This window comes from Apostichopus japonicus, chromosome 17, assembly GCF_037975245.1.
Source record: "Apostichopus japonicus isolate 1M-3 chromosome 17, ASM3797524v1, whole genome shotgun sequence".
Lineage (NCBI taxonomy): Eukaryota > Metazoa > Echinodermata > Holothuroidea > Aspidochirotida > Stichopodidae > Apostichopus > Apostichopus japonicus.
The window spans coordinates 19,480,422-19,498,429 of record NC_092577.1 but is presented as its reverse complement, the minus strand read 5'-3'; the positions used below and the strand labels follow the sequence as shown (position 1 = coordinate 19,498,429).

Genomic DNA, 18,008 nt, shown 5'->3' with positions numbered 1-18,008 from the left:
GAGATTTTGTATATTACTAAAGTAAAGGAGAACAGCACTGGCATTTTCAGCAAGCAATCCATGATTATTTTTACTGTGTGAATCAAATACTCCATATTTATCATTTGATTGTTTAAATATTGCTATGATATATTCTCCAAGAACCATAACATTAGTATCAGATACACACAGTGCATGTTGAAGAATAATATCAATTGGTTCCAAAATAGATTTAGACCATGAATCATCATTTGAAAACTTGCCATATATACTTGTGAAAAATTTTACATTATCCCTTGAGATGGAAAATCATCTGTAGTTAAATATTGCGAAATTTCAAGGTGATTCGTGAGTATTAATCTTTCTGTTAATAATTTGTCACCTTCTTGTAAGATTCTATCAATATGAGAGGTAGTTATGACTTCATATATGTTGATTAAAACAAGAGCAATAAGAGCATTGCAAGAAAATTGTCTTCCAGCTGTGTACTCTGAGAACTGCATGTCTCCCTGATGAAATGTATCTATGACTATGTATGTAAAAAAAAATATCTAGAGTAGGAACTTCATGAGATGTTGGTGTCAGACAATTGTGTAGATGTTGTAATAGGGTTTTTGGGTTCAACCTTCCTGCACGTGACCTCCTAGATTTGCGGGGCATTATGTTTTATATTAATTATTTGGACATTTTTGTTTAGATTATATGTAATATAGCTGTTTTGGAAATAAGTTTGGGCTATGAAAAACATGTGTACAAGCTAAGTGTAATGAGTTATTGTTATTAAGTATTATTAATCTGATTGTACAAAATGATATGTTTGTGATATTCATTTTGGCTATGGAAAACTATATATTGTTGCTGTTGCTATGAAAATTTGTATGGTGTATGTCAAAACTATTGCAATCGAACAAAAGGTAGATTGAAAAGTGACACAACTCAGTTAAAATGAAACTTTAAAGCTAAAGAAACTTGAGCAATACAGAAACTTTTAAAGAAATTAAAAGTAAACTTTTTCTGATTTGAGTTAAAATCAAACTTTATTCAAACTTAATTATACTATACCTTATGAATTGGATGTAGGTTTGAGATGTAGAGACAACAGACGACACCTGTAAAGAAAAAGAATGTATTAGTATGAATACGTTACAATTAGACATGCAATTGTTGTGCAAACAATTTATTCCTGCAATGGAGCATCAGAGACCATAGTGATGGGAAAACTCTTTGCAGTATATTTGTAATGTCCAAAATGGGCACATAGTATTTCGTTATACTGTAGCTTTACTGCCAAATTGTACAAAGTTTAACGAGACTGTTCTACTGAAAATTGAGGAAACTTTCACGGAAAAGTTGACTGTTCAAAGTATAACATTGTAGCTCCAAAATAAGTCACAAAACACAGCTATTAAAGTTGGCTTCTATTTATTAATGCAAGACACTGACTCAAAAGGCTAAATAACAACAAGGTCAAGAAAAACTGAATGAATAATTACTAACAGCTGACACAACTAATGAAGTTAAATTTTCACTTTTTCCTTCAAAATAAATAGACTCCCATGTTATGTACATACTAATAAACTATTTCCACAGCCTTACAGAGTGATGCTTAAATCTGTTGAAAAATACTATTTTTTAAATAATTTTTTCACTGAGTGAGTAGCAAAATAAATGGTAGCTGACAACTTACAACTGGGATCTAGCTACTGCCACTGACTACATCCCTTTTTAAACAGAACCCATGCCCAGCTACTGACCACCAATTCTGATAAGCTAAGCCAGCAGTCTTCGCACCTTTTTAGTCATAATTGATCACATGCATACAATGAAACTTTCCCAGGACTAATTAATAAGATAACAGCATGCAGCACATTTCCAAATATTTAATGAAGATAAGATATGCTTATAACACTCATTCTTATGGCTCATTAGGTTTTTAATTAACACTTACAGATTCTCAGGAATACAGAGTACAAAACTACATAAGGCTCTTTCATTATAGTCATATATACTACAATGAGTGGAAAGAAGTTTGTGTAAGAAAATTTAGTTTCTCATCACACTGAAATCGCAACAATACTTCAAAAACTTCTTTTGAAAAAATAATTACAAAAATAGTATTTTTCAACAGATTTCAGATTTAACCTGGCATGTGGTAGTCGCCAAAAATGTGTCAGACAGTCAATTAAAGAAGGGCCTCCTAAATATGTTTTTCACTTGGTCTAAACAGATACATTAACTTTGATAAAATGAAGAATGTTGACTCCCTTCTATAACAAGCAAACCATACTACTAGGACCCTAAATTGAAGCTTGATAGGGGAGCAATAAAGATTTACCACAGATTCCGAAGGTCGTCACGATATTATTACAGAGAAGTTGCATAATACCCTGTAACTCGGGAATATCCCCTGTATACATTTAATACAGACTCTTTCAAATATTGACATTTTTTCTTGTATCCCAGAAACTTTTTCATACATATGTTTCAAATTATTCTAAGCGTGAGGGGAACAGACAGACTGACTACGATGGCCCCAGTTGCACGTACTTATATCTCAAAATCCTCTCAAATTCTGTTTCTAAACTATGAAGGGTCCATCTAGTAATACTACTACTAATAGGCCTACGCTAGTTTTACTCGTAAGTAATATATTACAGTAAGAGTAATGCGAAGTTAGGAACAATACATAGTCTGAACACCTTCATTTTCGTCATATTTCAGCATGAGGAAAATAAATACCTACCAGCTGAAATATATGTAATAAAGGCTCCAGCTGGGCCTAGTTGCATTAACACCCCGCCACAATTTACCTGCCCCCCGTAGGCCTAAGTGGCTGCTAGGTGGCTACATTCTTAAATGGCTATGTTCTTGATAACGATGCAATCGTAGCCACTATCCCTACTCCCCTCTGACTTGAAATTATTTTCTACTGTTCCCTGTACAATATGATACCTTAAATGAGAAAGATGCAACTGGACCCACCCTAGCCACTCTTCCTACACATTGAGATTTAACAAAATTTTCAGCATTTTTCTGTTTCAAAAGATAGGGAGAAATGAGAAGACTGTAATTGGAGCCATCTAGCCACTCTTTCTACTCCCCTCACATTTTTCTTTATTAAAAGATAGGCAGAAATGAGACAGATGCAATCAGAGCCCTGGTAGCCACACTTTCTACTTCCCTCGGTCTTGAAAAGAATATAAAAGGATAGGCAGAAATGAAAACCAAGCCATCGTAGCCACTATCCTTACCTCCCCTCCAACTTAAAATTGTCTTTAACATTTGTTTGTATAAAAAATAGGCCGCAATGAAAACGATGGAATTAAAGCCATCATAGCCACTCTGCCTGCGACCCTCAGACTTAGAATAATTTTCAACATATCTATGAAAAAGTTTCTGGGATAGAAGATAAAAATGGCAATATTTGAAAGATGTTTATTTCAGTTTGTGTTGTCTCTGTTTAGACCAAGTGAAAACAAATAAATTAGGAGGCCCTTCTTGAATTTTTTACATGGCCGCCCGACACATTTTTGGAGACTACCACATGCCAGGTTAATTTTTAACTTTTTCCTTCAAAATATGTAGACTCCCATGTGATGTACATACCAATAAACTATTTCCACATCATTACAGAGTGATGCTGAAGTCTGTTGAAAAATACTATTTTTTCAATATATTTTTCCCAAAAGAAGTTGTCTAAAATCTTGTAGTGATTTCAGTGTGGTGAAAAACTACATTTTCTCACATTAACTTTTTTACACCCATTGTGGTATATATGACAAGTCAAATGACCCTACAAATTTCAGTATCAAAATTCAATTGTGCCTTTCAGCTCCTGTCTATAATATAATGCAACAAATTATAAAGCTAACTCAACAATCTAAACCAGTAAACCATAAACACATGAACAAAAATGCTGATGACAACTATTTTCCAATTTCTTCACTGATAACAGGAAAACAAGTTTCAGCCGAAGCAAGCTACACCATCATTGGCATAGATAACGAAGAGTAAGTTCAATTGACATAGATAATTTCATCATCACACATGAGCATTAGTGTCCTTCCTTACAAGAAAATTGACATCCTCACCAATTACCATATTTAATAGAAATTTGAACAAAACACCAGCCTACTATTAAAGTTCAAATCAGATATGGTTCAGTTGTAGGTTAAAAGCAGATTGAGTTTTGGAAGAAAAAACAGCCTTCTGTACCTTTGTTTTCACTTTCTGTAAAACAATCAGAAATATCTCGGTAGCTGCGGACCATTAACAATCACTCCAATGTTCAACAAAATTCTGTGATTTGTTCTCAATCTGGTGACCTCAAATTCAAGCATTAAAAGAAACTCTGTGAACCAAGATTCATATATATCATTTTTAGCTCATACCTACAGATTTCGTGGTACAATGTTGAGGATTTGTCACGATACTACTGTGGAAGTGTTGCTTTCAGGTTGTTCATGAATTTAAGATCAAATGTCAACTAAAGGTCTTTTGTGGCCAGGGCCATGGCCCTATGTTTTCGATAAGACTCGTAATTGATGGCCTCCAAATTACCTTCGAAATAGTTGCCACCAACTGTTGACTATATGTACCAAGTTACATGTTCATACCAAGTTTCATATTGATTCAACAATGTCTGGTAATTTGCTCCTGGTGGGCAAAAAATTGACGTGCAAAATTTTCAGCACAATGTACCCTTACCGAAATCCCAGATCTGGCTTTATATCTGCTTTAATCTGGCCAGATAAAGTTTTATTTGGCCATATAAAACTGGATATAGAGTCAATCCAGATATGCAGATAAAGTTTTCTCTGGCCATATAAAGCCAGATATAACTGGATATAGTGTCAATCCAGACATGCAGATCAAGTTTTATCTGGCCATATAAAGCCAGATATAACTGGATATAGTGTCAATCCAGATATGCATTTCAAGTTTTATCTGGCCATATAAAGCCAGATATGACTGGATCTATAGTCACTCCAGATATGCAGATAACACTTTAGACATACAGCAATCATAATAATAATTACTTTGAGACATGAAGCTTGAGTTGCAAAATTTTATATTGACTTTAAAGGAGTTGTCAATTAAAAGAAATGTGTTACAGTATTTAACCTGTCAAAAATGGCTGAAAAAGGAAGGACTGATAATTCATGAATTCATGCATGGCTGTGAAACTTGTTAACTTTTAATATATGAAATCCATGACATGACATGACATGACAAACTTTAACCTTGCTGACTGTTGAGAATAATTTCTAAAATATTGGTTCCATCTCTTTAAGTCATGTATGAAATAAGTCCAAATACACTCAGTGCATAGTTAACAGTCTCTTGATCTAGTGTGAAAATGAGCTCAGGTACAGACAGAACCTCACAAAATGTACAGTTAAAATATAACACTTCTTTTCTCATCACCTAACTTTATCACACCATTTTAATGGTGTTGGACTGAAGGTTCTTCAGGAAAGTTTTGAGCTGTGACTTATGCATGTTTCATTCATCCCCCCCCCCCTTACAAGAAAATTGAAAACTATATATTGTAACAAATGTTCCTTCAAATTGAATGCATGGAAATTTCAGATTCCCATAGGCAGCAAATAACTTTCAAGCCTTATCCTCACTCTTAACACTAAGCTCAGTTCAGAAGAAGCTTCAGCCACATTTCAGTGCTTTAGCAAACTGTAACCTATAGATTGTACTCGTATTCATTTGGAGCTTACCAATGTACAATTTGCCACCAACTTCCATGAACAAAACCTTTTCAATGATTGCACTAAGTGGCACAGTGACTTTATTAGCCATTTCCTTAACTACAATTAGATGTTCAACTTCGTAGTTTGTTTGCCTGTCAACAAAACCTGGATTCACCTCTTTTAAACAATTAATTATTACATAGCCTTGCTCATTGTGCTTAAGGAAAATTTCCATCTGACCAATCTTTATATGTTGGCCATCATTATAAAAAACAGTGCTATTGTTTCTTTTGAGCAAATGGCTTCCATTTTCTTCATACTCTTTGCTGTGCAGCATTTTGTTCTTAACTACTGCTCTCTTGTACAGTGGTACTCTATGGACCATTGGTTGACCAATACATCTAAATGCAGCTTCTGATGCAGCAGGGCTGAGAGTCTCAACTACTGGTTTACCCAATAGGAAGAGTTCTGGCCCTACTGGTTCTCGATTTTGAGAATTAAGTTTCCCATTAACTCGGTTAGCTAGTTCAATCACGTCACCATCTTCTCCCATGTGCTGCCTGAAATGTTTTAGCCTTCTCATTATTTCTAGAGCTCCAACCACCTGTAGAAAGACAAAATTGGTAGTTTAGAATTGGGAGTATGCACTGTGCATAATATACTGATGCTAGTAAAATGTGGTATGAGACTACGATCAAACTTAACAACAAGCAGTTTAAACTTGACCTAGTACAGGGCAATATACACTTTCAAATTCCATTTTACCTTTCCTATACCCTGGTCTTGCCCAAGGTATTTGGTCAACGAGAGCTGCACAAAAAATTGTTTAGTTTAGAATACAAAACTACAATGATATAGCATGATATTGAGTTGGGATGATGAATAAATTGTAAACTGAAACTTTGTGCTATGGGGTATAATTCAATATGCAGAGAATGCTAACATCAACATAAAGGTCACAACATAAGCACTGTGCATTTCCCACTGTGCATTTGTTTTAATGAATATTACTTCTGTTGAAATATTTCATGAAATTACCTGCAACTGAACAGATTGGGTGCCATGAATAAGTTTCTTGAAAATCTGATTGTTGTTTTCAAAAGGAAATGCTGAATGTGCCCAAAGAGGTCCCCATCTTTGAACAGTAACAGCTAGGTGTGTCAACTGATGTACATTGAATGAGCAATGTTCCTTTCCATACAATCCAGCAACATCTTCGACAAAAGAATCCAAGAAATGCTTTACCAATTGGACATTTCGCTTATTCACAGAAGATGAAACAAGCATGGAAACAGATACAGAGAGCAACATGAAATGCTGCAGGTAATATACCTTGTAACACAGGTAAAGAATACCATAACAACCAGTTTCTGTACTCTGAGGCTTTCCAATACTTTCGTGTGTTCAACGAACGTGGTGTTCTGGTGATCTCGTTTAGGGGCCGTATTGAAAGGAGTCTTTTGTTGACGTCACTGGTACGATTCCCAATGTACCACAAACTTTGGTGATAACTAGAGTCAATCCATATTGTCATCATAGATCTCACTACTCCAAGAAGGACACTGTGCATGTAATCTGGAACAAAGCTTCTCCCTACAGAAAACATTGGAATGCATGAGGTTACAGATGGACCTTTAATTCCTTTTTCCGGTATGCCACTTTCCAAAGCAATTTGTGCTTGACGGGCTATCTCTTTGTCGTTTCTCATATTTGCAGGTGGGTTGGATAATGGATAAACCCGTACTGTCCCATTACCCTTTGTAACTGACTCTGCTTTCTGTTCACATAGTCCGCAACCGTAGAATCCATTAAACTGGCTCATGTTCTGAAGTGAACATCTTGCAACTGCATCACAACTGCAGACAAGAGTGTTAACATACGAGACAACATTTGCCCTTGTTTCTGGGTGAGTCCAATGAAAGCCTTCATTGAAAAGTTTCGTGCAACATTCAACAAAAGGCTTCAGAAAAATGTCCATGATTGGTTTTTTTGTAACCAAACCAAAGACCACTGAAAAAGGAAAATTTATTTCTTAAAAGTGGAGGTAGTTCCAGTATAATGCACTGTATAGGCCAAAGTTGGAAAGATGATGATTTCAAAATTGGTAAGCCATCGCAATTCCATAAGATTGATAAGTCAAACAGATTCCGTTCAATTTTCTTATATTCTGTTCCATCATAGACATCTTCATAATTTTCACCATTTTCTTTTGTACGTTCTTCAGGGTAGCTCAAACGCTCATACAGCCTATCAACTTGCATAAAACTTTTCATAATTTTTTCTTGGGAAATGTCTATAAAAATGCCACAGCTGCTTCTTGGTGTATTAACTAATGAGTTGTTACAACTAGGACATTCCTGAGCAACAATTTCATCCTTCTTCCCTAAGTAGGTCTGGCAATGATCACAAAATCTATGCAAAATTAATGGTGCATTAGAATCACTAAAAAGTTGCACAAACTTATCGTATGAACTTGGAAGTTTATGTCCACAAGGTAGCAGAAAGCCAATCACAAGTAGTAAGTTTTCAATGAAGATGTGAGATGCAGAGAATGCCATGCACACAGACATTATGAGGAAAGCAGCTGCTCTGAGAGAAACAGAGGTTCAGATGACTGTTCGGTAGCATTTCCACTGCTCAGGTCATCACCTCCGTCAAAATTTCCATCACTAAATTCAGACTCCGAACTTCCGCTTTCCAAGTGTTCATCAGTGTTGCATCCTCTGTCACTGTTATAGACCGGCAGCCCAGTACACTTTGATCAAACGAACGAGGTAGCAATATCTGAGTATTGGAACATTTGTGGAAAAACCCAGTATATCCAAAAGTGGATGTCTGCCGTGGTCGCTCTGCTGCATGTGGCCCCTGGGCCGGTTAAAGGGGGCCCAAAAATGCATCTGACCAAACGAACGAGGTACCACTTGAAACCAATGTCAACTTAAGGCATGAATGCCACATAGTACTGAATGGCCTATGCCAGACAAATTTTATGCTGCTAAGGGCCGCCAGACGCCCCCAAATATGGCCCAAATGCCCATTAGCGTAGCATTGACCCAGATTAAATAAGCAAGGTACCACTCAAAATCGGTTCATGAGTACATGGAGCAAGGGATGACACATCCAGGTGAGGTATAGTGCAAATATATATACCTCATTCTCCGCAGAAAGATTATCCACGACCTACAAAGAGGAAAAGAATGAATACAATTCTTTAATGATTGTTCTGGCTGCCAATAATGATATCAGAGTGAGGCAAAATAATAATAAACATCATTTGTGAATGATTGTATTGTACTTGTTACCATGATGATATTATAATGTGATCGCTATTAATGTGTCGATGAACATTTCGAAGAATGTGAACAAACATTATATTGTATTAAAACTTATGCCATTATCGTAGCTTACCTCATGTGTCAAGAAGTAGAATAGCTCGGTCTTGTTATCAGCCAGTCGCAAGAACTCTTGCAAATTTCCTGGGATCGTGTTTGATGCTGCGACACGTCTTCGAATACCCTTTCCTCGCTTTTCTCGTGTGGTGGACTTGAGACTCCCTTCTAAGTAAGCATCCCAAATGATGTCAATTCTTTTCACTGTTCTCAGCTGAGCTTTGATGTAAGGTAGAAACACCTGTGTGGCATATTCTTGGAAGGTTTTGGCACTGATTGGCTTCAACATGTTGACTATTGCAGCACCATCCAATATGATGACATCGACTGGTGAGGTTCTTCACACAATGTACAGAACGCTTCAAGACATTCTGCAAGATCATCCTTCGTCCCAAACCGGAGTTTTCCAAGCTGAGACAACGATGGTGGGTATGCGTGATTCTCGTGTCTGAAGAAATTGTGTAAGTCTCCATCCCTTGTTTGACAGGAAATGTACAGCCGTAAAAACAATGCACAATCACTTTTAAGTGATGACAAAATTTGCTTCGATTTTGTTTGAAGTCTTCTTGGTGGTCGGCTAAACAATGGCAGTTTGTTTCTGCTGATAGGATCAGATACGGGTGTTGTCCGTTGTGTAACTCGCTCTGCCATGTAAGTTTCGTACTGTTCCTGGCCTGTTTTCTTTATAGTACGAACAGTTTCGGCTACTGCTGGATCTGCAATGTCTCTAGTATCAAGTACTAAAAGGTCACAGCTCTCTTCTGTGAATGGGTTTCCCATTTCGTCAATTACTCGAACAAGGGCCTCCACCATCTTAGCAAATGCACTTTGTACGGCAGCAGTATGTTCATGGTGCTTGAGATTGCTTGAACTAGCATTATGATGGCTGCAATCGAGGCAATTGACGTCAAATTCCTCAATAACCCTCGCCACTTCAGGTCCTGCCACCATCCAGCGCAGTAGAGCTCTCGGGTTCTCCAATCAACCAATTGCTCCCCCGTTTCCTTTCACAACCTTGTTGTTTTGTTCGTGGGCATGGTCGATGGCTATTGCCGAGAGTGGACGTTTGGTTTTGCGCACAACAAAGCCTCCTTGAGCGAACTGGTTGGCAATGTCCGGGTGGTGTTTATGCAACAGCATCATATCTCGAATGTGAATAGGTACCCATCTTGAATAGTGGTGTGATCCAGTGGAAAAAAACCATGGAGTCAACGCTACTAGGGAAGCGACATAGAGAGAGAAGTTGGCAGTGCATTACGCAGTACTGGAATTGTGGGGAAGTCTCGGATCGTCTAATGCACCAATCATCAAAAGGTATAGGCTCAATTTCTTCACTGTATGCATCATATGCATTGTGCAATAATATGGATAATGCACTGGCACTAACTTGGTGTGCATGCCTCGTTCTTTTCACATGTGACGTCTTAAGAATTGATTCAGCTGTTCAAGCTGTAGCAACTTCTGCTAGGGTTAGTGCGTGCGTCCAACCACTGCCATCAAGGAAATCTCCAATAGTCGTTAATGCGACCGACTCAATGTGCAAGCCTCCTAGGAGAATTACGAACCTCTTCTCCCCATATACATCCGGCCAGTTCCACTGGATCTGCATGGCAATCGTGAACAATGGTTGGTCCAGTGTTAAGACAGGCACTTTGTCCATTGAGTGACGAATCATAGCCGCAGACTTGGAATCATATGTGAACAAAGGCAGCAATGACGTGATGGTGACATCAAAGTCAGGTTGTTGTTCTGCATCAGAATGGAATGCAGCCCATGTGATGGGATCATCAATAGTTTGGACCTCTTTGTTTACAAGCCGATATGTAGTGTTTTGCCACTTCTTCTCCTCTTTGATGGCAGATTTAATAAGGTGCCCATCATTTGTGAGTGTACCATCCACAGGAGGGCTAGTGAGGATTTTCTTCGTCATGGTCACATGCGTCAAGTTGGTGTAAGATTCAGGAAGTTGTGGTGTTTCCTTCTTCGACATACTTGGTTGTAATTGGTCAGATTTGTAACGTTTTATTCCATCGGAGGCTTCCACTCACCATTGGATTCACAATGTCAGAAAACATATAAAAACGCACTTTGGTTATATTTTTATGTCGACCATTCACAAAGATAGGTAAATAAATAGAGATTTCTATTCAGACGGCGGCCATTTTGAATTTCCCTCTGTAACATACGTAACAGGGAAAATTCGGCTTGGCACTATATCTTAAATCATCAAGTATGCCTTCAACTTGATATACACCAATTTTGGTGCTTTTACCACAAAACCCACAATTCGACTAAATTTTGACACGTATCCGCCCCACTATTAGGTTATCTAACGAATAATCAACGCTTCTGTGTTTAATGCTATCGCTGTACGCACTCTGGCTTCGCTTGTATTAAACCCAGAGCGTTGATTATTCTCTAGATTGTTAGATCAACATGAAACTTGGTACAAAAGTTTATTGGAGCAAATTTGGTAATTATCATCAAAGTTGACGGGAAGTATATGTTATTAACCGCAGCAGCTATATTGACATGGTTTGCTATATAGTTGTAGGCTCATTTGTTCTGGACAGTGGCGGCGCCAAGGGGGGTGGGGGGCTTTAGACCCCCCTCCCCCCCCCCGCCCCACTGAAGTAGTCAGCCCCCCCATTAGCCCCCCCCCCCAACTGAAACAGGCAAACAAACAAAAACCTCATTGAAACAATATAGCCTACCCAAATTTTGTCAGCCATAACGCAGTGCTACAATGGTCAATGGAAATTTTGTTCTCATACGGCAATGTCGTGTGCGTTTCACAAACAGCATGTATACAGACTAAAACAGGAGTTGTGTCAGAGAGCGCGATATAATAATTGAGCAAAGGAATTGGATCTTTCACAGCAGGTAATATTTTAGTGATACGAAAACTGTGAATTGGTATCTTCCATTCTAATTTGACTAAAGTTACATAAAAAATGGTGACAAAAGCCTTGCTAAATGCCACCATTTTGCATGTAGGCCTTTCCAGGATTGGGAGAAATTTCAAAAGGGGAGGGGGCACCCCCTCCCCTTATACCCCTCCCCCAGGACGGCGATCACTCAATATTGTAAGCCACCCAAAAAATTGGCTCAGCCCCCCCCCCCCTTAGCCTCGCCAATTAAGAATTCCTGGCGCCGCCACTGGTTCTGGAACTGGTGATTTGCATGGATACCGATGAAAAACCACTGATAGCTCAACCAGGCGAGACACTTGGAACGAATCACCTTGATTTATTTTTCAAGAAATGTTCAATAGCATTTTACATCGGTGGAAATACTGTAGATGGAGATACAGCTGCATTGCTGCTCTTGTTGGTTAAAAGGTCCCTGGAGAGGTTGATGCGCTTCAGCGTGAACCTCTCCGGGGTATGAATGGTTTTGATGCTGCCCCCGTCCATGTGTTGGAGGGAGTTGAGGGGCTGAGGGTCACACCGTATGACAGTTCGGTGTGGGTGACAGTCTGCCATCTCCCTCTGGACATGTCTGAACAGGTTGTTGTGCGGACAATGGGGCGTTTTGGGAAAGTGAGCGGCTACGAGGAGCCGGAATTCCTTGAATGCAATGGTGTCAAGACCGGGACTACAACTCAAGTCCGATATCCCCTGTACCTTGTGGGCTAATGGGCACAGGGCCCACATTGCATACCCGGGCCAGCCTCGCACTTGTTGGAGGTGTGGGCTGGAAGGGCATGAGACCAGATTGTGCCCGAACAAGCGGTGTAGCCGCTGTTTACAGGTTGGGCATACCCCGGCCGAGTGTTAAGGGGATATTGCATGCAACTCGTGTGGGAAAACGGCCCATTTCGCTCGTTTTGTGCCGCGAGAGGGGCAACGGGTGTGGTTGACGCGGTCCCCGTCCCGGTCTCTGACACCGTACCACCTGATGCTCCTTTCATCGCCCCAGTGTAATTGCCTTCACTGTTACACTCGGTCCAGAAGGAGCCCTTTGACCCACTTGCGGGTTGTTCAATCCAATTGGATGCTCATTGAGTTGTTTCCAGCTCATCAGTAGGGGTTGAAGGCTGTTGCGCGTTTTCTTGGTTAGGAGGCACTTCTGTCTCGGCAGCCGCGGTCCCAAGTGGTCTCTGAAGATTGTCCTCGGGGTTCGTCGGTTAGTGCGGCTGGGATGTAGTCCTCATAAGTGAAGACTCTGTTGTTGAATGGCCAGAGTCCACACACTCTAATCCCATTCACTGACTTCTCGACGGTTGCTGATCTGTTGTATGCGGAGGCGAATATCTCAGCAATGTCATAACAATTGATACGCTTTCCCTGTTTGGCAACCACCCATGTGTCTGCTGATGCGTTGAAGCCATTCTTCAGGGCTTTGAAAATTGTCTTGTCCAGTGGCTGCATTTTGTGCGTGCAGTGGGGTGGTAGGGTTATCATGACAATCCCATTTGCGCGAGCAAACTCCACAGCTGCCAGGGTTTTGTGGCTATGGTGACCATCTAGGATTAGCGCATGTTTCTCTTCAACAGATGGCTTTACAATCTCGTAGAAATGTCGCAGCCATTTCAAGAAGCTCTCTTCATCGGTCCAGCCACTCTCAGTGCAATGGCCGATGGCTCCAGCTGGCCCGTTTTTCATTAAGGTGTCCACCACGCGCTTTCTGGGGAAAATTAACATGGGAGGAATGTAAATTGCAACGGCATTGGTAGCGCAGATAACAGTGACGGTTTTTCCCAGGCTTCTGAACATTTGACACCCTGGTCTCATCCATGTTCCAAATCCGTGCAGCGCTGTACTCGTGGCTTGTCAGAACACCTCTGTAGACGTCAAAAAACTTCTCAACTTGTGGCCTGTTAAAGCCAACCGCTCTAGCAATGTTCATCGCTTCCGGTTTACGGATGCCAGCTCTGGGTGTCGTGACATGAAGCCGCTCAGCCAATCTTAACCAGCCATTTTGTTGTCTGTGTTGAAGCGATGTTTTATCCCCATTTGATTAGGAAAATCATGGGCTAGTCGTCGGACATATTTCGTCGTTAGACCAAATAAAGCCTTCTCCATATCCTCAATCTTTGCCACAAGATCAGATCAGCCTCATATGTGTTATTTATATCTAGCCGGAATCTTCCCAAAACGACCGACCCTGGCTTAGCAAGCCTTCCATGGTGACATACCATACGCCTTTGCGTTGACTTTAAAGCGGCACCTTCAGCGATAGCCGCAAGTGCCCTCTGTAAGTCCTCTTGTGTATAGGAGGCTCGTTCTGTTTTACGTTTGTACGTACGCGGCATCTTGATAACTCTGTATGTGAAGAAAGGAGAAAGCCTATAAAGATAATGCATTAATACATATCGAGCCTATGCTCTCGGAGTAAAACGCCTCCTCCTTTGGGTAAAGAGCCTGGGGGGGCTTTTTACCCAAATGCACAGTAGGCAGTATGCCCCAATGGGAACCATTTCTAGATTAGTGCAGTCATGGCTGGTCTACGTGAGGAATACAAAACTAGCTATGGAAATCCTCGTAAATCCAAATAATCAGACAAACAAAATACATACACGTATATTGTATGGTCCCCTGGACCTGTTATGACTCATATTGTGACCCCAAATTTTATAACAAATACTTGCAAAAGTGAAACTTTGCCATAAAACTGACCAGCAGTTGTTGTGAGACTCGTAAACCCGTGGTAGTCATGTGTGCGATGAGTCTTTATTGATGAGGGCAACAGGTACCTATTATGACATCCCATTCAGCCAAAAGCGCAGGGAGGATTTTCCCCCAGTCCACCCTATTTATTTTGCTTCACTTGGTATGTAGCTACGCTAAGCTTAATTCTAAGGTGAAACCCAACATAGAAAGTCACATTCTGTTTTGGTAATTTATTTAGTATGCACAATATAGCCTATGGTATGCAACATTGTACCATGTGTTCGTCAGCATTAATTTTAGTATTTGTTTTCAGTAGACCTATGCTTCAGAGATGCGTGGAATACCCTTCTGCCATTGTTGGTAATCTTTGCAAGTAATACATAGTGTATTGAAATCCAGCTTTTGTCCTTCATCTCCACTTCACCTTCTACAACATCTACGTTGAGAGCATTGACAGGAAATCAGCCTACATATAAACTACCTTCAGTACATACAGTTACAGTAGTCTCTTGTTAGCTCATTAGCTGATTACAATGAATAGCCCATGTTGACACCTGGTAGTCCTTCCTCTCCTTAAGTCGAAATATATATATATGAGATGGTGATTAACTTCCTGGACATCCAGCCCAGGTGGCCCTGTATCAGAGTGAATTTAGAGAGTCAGGACAATACTTTGATAAGTAGCATTGCTTCATGGTTCCTGAATGCCCCATGCCAAAACCTAAAAGCTCGTTCATGGTAACAGTGGGCTGCATGGACATCCTTCAACTACCCTGCCAGGTAACATCATAATTTTTTATAATAATTGCTCATGACGGTCTGTGAATAGTTCTTCATTTCTTGCCAAACGGCCAAGATTGTCATGGAAATTTTGTGCGTGTGTATTTGTGTAAATGGTAAGACAACTGCTTGCAAACACAAAAGGTAAATATGACTATGAAATATATTGTGGCAAAGAAACCCTGATAAAAGTTTGCATAATCAAACTTAATAGTTAACATATCACCACAAACTTTGTCATTCTTTATATGTGGCGAGAAAGCACTTGGCAGCCATCGATTTCAACTATCACAGAAACCGTCCCAAAGAATGATGGAGATGGGAATGATGAGTAAGTGTTTCTTTCTATGCCCTCATTATATGCTTATTTAATATGTGTAGTGAATTGCATAAGATGTACAACCCATTTCAAATGATACCTGTTAGGCACATTTGTGACTCACTTAACAACTGAATATTTACATGACTACCATAGATGCAATTGCTGCTTTCTGGATTCATTTATGTCTTAAACCAATGGAACGCGAAAAGGGCGACCTTATTTCGTTGTCTAAACTAAGTTTGTTGCTGTCTAAACTAAAAGTTGTTGGTGCTGTTTTTACCATGTTGTTGCCTAAACTTCCGTTGTTGCCTAACCTTTTGTTGGTGCCTTAACTTTCGTTGTTGCCTTAACTTTCGTTGCTGTCTTAACTTACGTGGTTGTCTAAACTTACGTTGTTGTCTAAACCTACGTTGCCGTCTAAAATTGGTTCCGTGGTGTAAATGAAAAAGCTTTCGCTCGAAATTCAGCTCGCGCTGCAAATGCTTACTATACGCACGTATAGCAATTAATATTTACAGAGCCATTAGTCGACAGTTATGGCGGAAGTCGACCAAATTAAGCATTATATTTTCTTGGCATTCACGAACAGGAAGATTGCAGATTATATGGTGTTGCGAGAAGTCGGGATTACTGCACACTTCAGTTCGATTTAACCTTTTCACATTGATAATTTGTTTGTATTTAGTTTGCGGTTACTCAGAAACAATTATCGACATTCCTCGTCCGGTCGAGTAGTTTACCGTTACAAATATTTTACCGCTTATTGTTAAAGCCTGACAGTCGTAAGTTCATATAACGTGTTTTATTTCAGTATACTGCCAAAGAAGTAAGTTGTTGGTTTGTAATGACATTTTATGTAAAAGTAGCGGGAAATTTAGTATGTTTAGTTTGGTCAAATTGCACGTTTTTTCGATCCAATGAAGTGCAGGCAGGGTTGACTTGCGCGAATTATCAAAGTATTCTGTGTATGTATATGCATTGGTTCATAGACTATGAGGGTTTTAATGACATTTATTTGAAATTATCTGTGTATTAAAAATGTTTAAAGTGCTATTCAGAGTTAAGGACTTTTGCATAATCATTTCACTAATGTAACCTACTAAGTGTAAAGGTTAAGATTAATTAATTTGTATTCTCTTTTTGTTTGATCCCAGATTGAATGAAACTCATATAGACAAGAATAAAGATATTTATTCAGATCAGTCATACAAGTTGTACGCAGTTTACTAAAACCCTGTGTACTCTCTAGTCTTCGCCGGTCCATACGGGATGTTCTGAAAGGACTGTAAAAAGTCCGAGGAAACAAGCAACCTTCGAAACAAAGATGTTGAAAGTGCTTTTTACGTGACCCGCCGTGCGGGATACAAAACGCCACGGCCAGACGGCACTACCGAACCATCCATTCTTCTTACCAGCGAAACTCAGGTCAAGCGAGCCGTAGGCCCACGGACCTGCAGAGACAAAACGCCGAACCAGCCACTGAAACATTCAGAAAACTACAAAAGGACGACCAGCACGCAGCGAAACGATTTCAAAGTTCACTTCTCGTGGAGTGCGGACGTGTTTTCGGCTGCTCTCCACCTTTCCTTGACCACCTTTGTGTTTTAACGTTGGCCCTTCATTAGTTTACAGTTTGTTTTAGTGTAGTTTGTGTGTTTTGGGTTTGTTTCGTTTTGGTTTGTGTATAGGTGCGTGGCTTTGCCACACCCCTAGCTGTCATGGCGGCTCGCCGTGACAGCAAAATCGTACTGTTGAGTTTTTCGGGGGAGGCTTAAGGTCGTCCCCGTACAAGTTTGTTTGCAGTTTTGCGTTCTGTTGGTTTAAAGGTCCCTGGAGAGGTTGACGCGCTTCAGCGTAAACCTCTCCGGGGTATGAATTGTTTTGGTGTACGGTTTACCTCGGAGGCTGCCCGCGTCCGAGGCGTCCATGTGTTGGAGGGAGTTGAGGGACTGAAGGTCACACCGTATGACAGTTCGGTGTGGGTGACAGTCCTCCATCTCCCTCTGGACATGTCTGAACAGGTTGTTGTGCGGACACTGGGGCATTTTGGGAAAGTGACCGGCTACGAGGAGCCGGAATTCCTTTAATGTAAAGGTGTCAAGACCGGGACTAGACGAGTTAGAATCGAACTCAAGTCCGATATCCCCTCTACCTTGTGGGCTAATGGGCACAGGGCACACATTGCGTACCCGGGCCAGCCTCGCACTTGTTGGAGGTG

At 40.1% G+C, this 18,008-nt stretch overlaps 2 protein-coding genes and 1 pseudogene across 2 annotated transcripts in view; 1 reads left to right on the top strand and 2 right to left on the bottom strand.

Moving 5' to 3' along the window:
• The window catches only part of LOC139984726 (uncharacterized), a 226,439-nt gene that overhangs the window by 65,893 nt on the left and 142,538 nt on the right, over positions 1-18,008 (top strand). The gene's annotated exons all lie outside the window — the stretch shown is intronic.
• LOC139954700 (uncharacterized) lies at positions 5,206-8,254 on the bottom strand (annotated as a pseudogene).
• LOC139954699 (uncharacterized) lies at positions 13,132-13,791 on the bottom strand. Its single transcript, XM_071954620.1, has one exon. The coding sequence runs from the start codon at positions 13,789-13,791 to the stop codon at positions 13,132-13,134; it is 660 nt and encodes a 219-aa protein (XP_071810721.1).

Bases quoted from the DNA above. Each gene is read 5' to 3' on its own strand.
- LOC139954699 (XM_071954620.1), bottom strand. From the start codon at position 13,791: ATGTTCAGAAGCCTGGGAAAAACCGTCACTGTTATCTGCGCTACCAAT.